We start from the raw sequence: 6,646 nt of genomic DNA, 5'->3' as shown, positions 1-6,646 counted from the left end.
ACACACACACACACACACAGTGGAGACGAGTGCTAAATGTAGTTTTACATTTAGTATTGGGAGATTAATAATCCATTTGAAGGATTTCGCTTCGGAAACCTATACTCGACAAGGGGGGGGGGGCAGCGGGGGGCGGAGGGCTACATAATGCATGACTTTTTTTTTTTATTTTTTATTTGATATTTTAAAGTTAGGAGTCATTTTAAAGCTGTCACTCAGGAATTGTCTGCCAGGCCTCGACTCGGAGTTAAATTAATGTCTGGCACCGTGTCCCCCCTCTCTGAAGTCTCCTTATATATCTTATAAATATGAAATGTTAAATGCCCCCCTACTCTTCTCGACACACACACACACACACACACACACACACACACACTCGGGTACGCCGGTTATTTTTCTCCCCCACACCTGTAAATCTCATTCGGACGTGTTGAAAGAGCGAAGGCAGCTTCTTCTATGGCAGCCGACTCTTTCCGCAGAGATGATCCTATTATCGGGGCCCGGGAACCGAGCGAAACGGAGTGTGTGTGTGTGTGTGTGTGTGTGTTGGGATTATCGCTGCTCTTTCCGTTCTCGACAGGAAGAAAAAAAAAAAAAACAAATTAATACCGTGGGTGTTTTTTTTTTTTTTTTTCGGGTGTAGTTTTGGCAGCTGACCTTTTCCCACCATCTCGCCGACGGGATCTCCGATGAAAGCGTGAACTCGTCTCCGTGGCGACGCTCGCTCGCCGGGAAGTTAAGTCGGACGGCGTGAAGCCGGAAAGAGGAGGAAATTAAATCCACTCCTCCGCCACGCTGAGCGGAACCAGGAAATAGCCTGATGCTAAAACAAACCAGGAAGTGAGGTTTGAGTGTTCATGTCCAAACCATCTCAGTCATCACTTTGGCTCAGTCATACATGTCTTGCACCCCGTGACAGATTCTTCTTCTCCTTTGGGCTTTTCCCTTCAGGAGTCTCCACAGCCAGTCCACCGTCTCCATCTAACCCTATTCTCTGGATCCTCCTCTCTCACACCAACCACCCTCATATCCTCTCTCACAACGTCCATAAATCTTCTCTTTGGTCTTCCTCTAGACCTCCTCCACCTTTAGCATCCTTCTACCCAGATCTTCATCGGAGGAGTGGTCATGTCCAAACCATCTCAGTCATACATGTCCTGCACCACTGTGACAAATTCTTCTTTTCCTTTGAGCTTTTCCCTTCAGGGGTCTCCACAGCCAATCTACCTTCTCCATCTAACCCTATTCTCTGGATCCTCCTCTCTCACTAGACATCAATCATCTGTTTGGTCTTCCTCAAGATCTCCTGCCTGGCAGCTCCACCTTCAGCAACCTTTTACCCAAATCTTTACCAAAGGAGTGTTCATGTCCAAACCATCTCAGTCATCACTTTGGCTCAGTCATACATGTCTTGCACCCTGTGACAGATTCCTCTTCTCCTTTGGGCTTTTCCCTTCAGGGGTCTCCTTCTCCATCTAACCCTATTCAGCTCCACATGGTGGACACCTCGTGCACCTTCCACGTAGACGTGCACGCCGAGCGTCCAGGACTCAGAACCTCTAATTTTGCATGTTCTTGCGGTTTCAGCAGGCCAGAGTTCGCTGCTGCGGCCGTTCCTGCCTCTGGAGAAGCGCTTCCTGAAGAGCGGCCGTTGGGCCTTCCAGCCGGGCGCCGCCGCCGCCGCCGACGCCTGCGTGGTGAGCGAGGACCGCCTGGACTACGGCGCTCTGCCGGCCGCCTCCGACGTGGCGGGGGAAAACACGGACGACAAGCTCCGGTGGCCCGGCGGGTATCTGAGCGGCGGTACGACCCGGGTCCGGCCCGTCTCCTTCTCGCTGCCGAAGAGGAGCTGCGTCCTTCTGCACCAGACGGCGGCGGTTTTCATCCAAGCGGGCCGGAGCTCCGGCCGGGACGGAGCCAAGGAGCCGCCGTTCAAGACTCCGGTTTCGGTCCTGGAGGTGGACCCGTGGGCCGGCGCCGGGTCGGCCGGCGCGACCGAGGCGGACGACCACGACGGAGCCGAAGCCCGGCTTTACCTGACCGGGCCGGAGGCGCGGGAGACCTCCGTCCCGGACCGGGAGGACCCGGTTCTGGACCCGCCGCCGCCCCCCCCGCGCCCCAAGGAGCCCTTCTGCCGGGTCCTGAGCCGGGACGGCGGGCGCGTCCTCCTCTGGCCGTCGGAGATGGTTCGCTACACCAGAACCGGACCTTCTCTGTCCTACAGCGTCAACCCGCTGCTGTACGACTTCAGAGCACACGGACGGACCAGAGACGGGACCGGGACCGGAACCGATGGGGGGCCAAGCACGACCGCTTGCAGACCTCAGGACTGCCTGCAGGGGCAGGAGGGAGGACGGGAGGAGGAAGGAAACCCCGCTGACACCGGAGACGCACCGGCGGCGGCGGCGGCGGCGCGTCACGGCCGGCGGGGCGACAGCGCTCCCGGGAAACGGCGGCGGCGGCGGCGGGGAGGGGCGAGGCGGGGGATGAGGAAGCGGGGGAAGCGGAAGCGGGGGGACGAGCCGGACCGGGGGAGGAGGGTCATGACGGAGAATCAGGCGGCGGAGGAGCGGCTGAAAAGAGAAGGCGCGGAGAAAGACGAGCGGAGAGATAAGGGGCTATTAAGGAATCCGGCGGCGCACCGGGCGGCGGGAGGCCGGGACCGGGACCGGGAGCGGGAGAGGGCGGGCGGGAACGACGAGAGGCGAGGGTCGCTATTAAGTCATCTTCCGGCGGATCGGTGTAATCGCTGCAGCCGGCTGTGCGCGCAGGGGAGGCGGGAGGCGGAGCGGCGCCGGGCCCCGCAGGCGTCCTCCGGCTCGGATGCGGGGCAGAGAAAGCCCGTCCGCGGGGGGGCCGGGCGGGACTCGGCGATTAGCCCCGCACCCGAGCCCGCACGCCGGCCCGCCATTACGCAAGACGGCGGGAGGGCGGAGGAGACGCGGCTTTCCGGCGCCGAGCGGCGGGATCCGGGTGAGAGGAGAGCGGCGGAGGGCGGCGGGGGATGCGGGAGCGGCCCGCCGATTACCGCCGCGCCTTTACCCCGCAGAGACGCGGCCTGCGGGCGGGGAGCCGCTTCCTCCCCGCCGCCTCGGCGGGACGCCGCGTTTGATCCGGCGATTATCCTCCCGGTCCCGGCGCCCTCCCGGGAAACGGCGCCGAGTCAAAGGCAAACAACGCCGGCGGCCGCCGCGCCGCACACGGACACGGGGATTACACCGGCGCAACGGCCGCCTCCCGCCGCCGGTTCACCGGGAGCGGCTTTGAAACGGGCGGCCGAGAGGAGCGGGGGTTCGCCGGCCGGTAAACGCAAGCGAGGGCGGAGGACCGACGAGGACGCGGGAGCGGACGGTCACCATGACGACGGCGTGGACGACGCGGAGCCGCCGGTTTGTAACGGCGACGGGTGTCGGTGCGCACCGGAGGGACGCGGAGACGCCGCGTTTGCGCGCGTCGGCGCCACGCCGGACGGGACGCATCCGGCCGGTAACCATGGCGACCGGGGCAAACGGGAGGGAGCGGAGGAGGAGGAGGAGGAGGAGGAGGAGGAGGACCGGGAGCGGCGGAAAGAGTTTTACCCGGAGAAGAGGCCCCGCTTCCCCCGCGGCCTCCCCCCGCCGCGCCTCCCCCTCCGCGGGCCTCTCCTCCTCGGACCTTCGCTCTCCACCTCCACCTCCTCCACCTTCTCCTTCCATCACACCATCATCCAGCACCACCTGTCCCTCCTGCCCCCCCCCCTGCCCGTCCCCTCCTACCCTCACCTCCTGCCCCCGTTCAACCCCCACCTGTCGCCCATCATCAACCCCCCGCCGCCGCCGCCGCCGCCGCCGCCATCTTTCTACGCCTCCTCCCCCCTTCCCCTCCTGGACGTCCCGCCTCCGTATCCCCTGGCGACGGAATTCCACCCCATCCTGAGCCACCACCCGCCGCTGTTCCCCCCCGCCCACCCGGCCGTGGTGCCCCTGCAGGTGTTGTTCTAGCGAGGTCCGACCAATGGAGACACCTTTCCTATTGGAAGGCGGTGGCGGCCTGGACTTCAGAACCGCCGCCGCCGCCTCCATCCCAGCCCTCGACATCAGGTGTGGTTTCGGCGGCGCTCGTTTTCTCGCCAGGCACGTTCAGGGAGGAAAAATGTCCCCGGCTTCGTCGGCCGACGGAAAACGAAAACGCGACGGAAAGCTAAAAACGTCGTTTCCAGAAACTCGACGTGCGTTGAAGCTACTGTCGCTACTTCGGCGTCAGCGGTCTGGTTCGGGCAGGCGATAGAAGGCCGGGTTCATTCGTTCTGAACGCAATTCTTCCCGGAATTGTGAGATAATTACCTTATTTTTCAAGGTGAGAGTTGTTTTCAAGAATGCGTCTTCAGTTGTTTGGTAAAAAGCAGATATTTTCCCTTCTCTCCGCAGTCACTCAATAAACTGACAGTTCTTTTCAGTCTTAATCTCCTGTCCAATGAGGCGAAGGATTACGTCGGTTCGCCGATGTCGCAGGCTACGTCGAAAGTCGCGACCCGAAGTCCGACCCCCGGAACTCCCGGTCCTGGTCCCGATGGGTCCGGCTCAAGCCGGGCCTCCCAAACAAATCCAAAGATTCAGAGCCGACGACTCCATCGCGGCGTTTAGCAGAGATTTGAATCCTAATACGTAATAATCCAAACAGGAAGTGCCTTGTTGACGTGTCCGTAAACCTGAAGAGCAACAAGTTCCGTGCGGATCGCTGACGGACACGAACGTCGAGATCTCCAACGGCAGCGGCGATGATCCGGAATTCGAGCCGTTGGGTTTAAAATCGAGATTTTCAGCAAAACGTGGCGTCTCTAGCTCGGCCAAATATGATATTCCGTTTGGAAGGCGCTCGGGGTCACGGCCGGTGATCGGAAAGGGCGGGGAACAATTCGAACCTACGGTATCTTCTAGATGTGCGGTGCTTTCGTGGGCACCATACTTGTAGTCTTAGACTTGTAGTCTTCTTCTCGATTGGAGGAGAAAACAAGAACCGCCGGAGTTGGAAGTCAAAGATCTCCTCCAATGACGTACGGACACAGGAACGCTAACCTAGCCTAGCGCGCTACTTCCCCAAACGTGACGGGCCGACGGCGATGTCGGGAATCCGGAGCTCGGCGGGAACGGCGGTCGCCGGGGGCGATCTTCTCCCCTCTCGGCCCTCGGGGTGGATTTTTCCTTTGTAGCTCGAGGTCGAGACGGCGGCGGAACATTTTGTTTCGGCTCGGCGTCGTCAGGGGCGACGGGGAAACGCGCCGCTGCCAGATCCTCCAAGCCTGCGTCCGGTTCGCCGTCCGTCGCAAACCTCCGTGTTTTGTTTTCCCAAATGTTTTCCCCTCCGGCGTCCGACGTCTCGTAACCGGAGGATTTGGGGGGAGAAGATTTAAATTTACGGGGGATTGGTTTAGGATTTGAACGCGGCGTGGCGTCGGAGTCGGGGGTCGGGATTAGCCGACGGGCTAAAGGAGACCTTTAAGACATTCAAGAGGGTGGATTTCACCCTCGCAGGTTTTGGATTCCTGGATTTGAAGACGAGTCTTTGGAACTCGTCTTGGTTTTATTTCAACGTCCTCCCTTGAAGCACCGCCGTGAACAAGACCGCCGCCGATTAAAGATGGCCGACTTGGTGAAAGCCTACCTGCCGGATCCCGCCGGTCCCCCTCCTCCTCCGGTTGGCCCATCACCATGGCGACGTAAAGGAGCAGGTGTCCTCCATGAATGTAGTTTTAATACAATCACTCGCGGCGAGGCTGTAAATCAGAACAAAAACAACGTTATTAGATGTATTTTTGTAGCCGAGCCTCATTTGAATGAGGCAGTTTTTGTATCATGACTTAGTAAATCAACAGCCTCGTCCTCCAGATGCCATTTCCTGCCGCCTCCTGCCGGGAAGCGTTCGGAGGAGGGCGCCGCTAACCGTATCGTACCTGCCTGGTTTTTTTATTTTAGCTCTGCGCGTCCCATCCGCGACCGTAACCCCCTGCTAATGTAAGACGCCGCCTCTGATTGCAGCATTAAATGGAAATAAATCAATCCACCCAAACGGCGGTGCTGTTCTTCTTTATTATCTTTTATTTCTAAATCCCTCCGGAGCGCCTCGGTCTCGTGAACCCTCCGGGGCGGCGGATAAATCGGGGAATCCGTGCGTTTGAGTTGACATTTTGAAATAATTTCTTGTTAAAACATCTGAGGAAGCTCGTGGCGATAAAAGCGGTGCATCTCCGCGGCGACGGCGAGCTGGAACGACGTTACCATGTCGACAACGTGGGATTGAGAAAAAAACAATACACAAAACAGAATAAATGTTCTCCATGTTTTAACTTGTATATACATATATATAAATATATTTATTCTCTATCCGTCATTGGACGGAGTTCCGGACCAATCACAGGGCCTCATATAGAGACGTGCAACCATTCACCCTCTCATTCATAAGGCAACCGTTCAGTCTGTCATCTTAAAATAAAATCATTAAAAAATTATTTAAAAATAAATATATATATATCAAATTTTGTCCAAAAATAAAACTTGGCTATTTAAAAAAAATAAATAAATATATATATAATAAAAAAAAACTGAAAAGAAGAAAAAAAAAGAAAAAGAAAAATGAATTAAATAAATAAATAAAATAAATTTAATACACA

General features: G+C 57.6%; 1 protein-coding gene across 1 annotated transcript in view; it reads left to right on the top strand.

The window, feature by feature from the left end:
• LOC147236891 (uncharacterized) overlaps window positions 1–6,045 on the top strand; it is a 46,395-nt gene extending 40,350 nt beyond the window's left edge. Inside the window, exon 5 of the mRNA XM_086163078.1 lies at window positions 1,588–6,045. Within this exon, the coding sequence (XP_086019204.1) occupies window positions 1,588–3,980 (2,393 nt within the window). The 3' untranslated portion in view covers window positions 3,981–6,045. The remainder of the gene's footprint in view (window positions 1–1,587) is intronic.
• Window positions 6,046–6,646: the final 601 nt, after the last annotated feature.

The sequence above is a fragment of the Fistularia commersonii genome, chromosome 2, assembly GCF_037954325.1.
Source record: "Fistularia commersonii isolate RoL2024-O1a breed Wild chromosome 2, RoL_Fcom_v1.0, whole genome shotgun sequence".
NCBI lineage: Eukaryota > Metazoa > Chordata > Actinopteri > Syngnathiformes > Fistulariidae > Fistularia > Fistularia commersonii.
The sequence above is the reverse complement of the archived record's forward strand: the minus strand, read 5'-3'. Positions and strand labels throughout refer to the sequence as shown.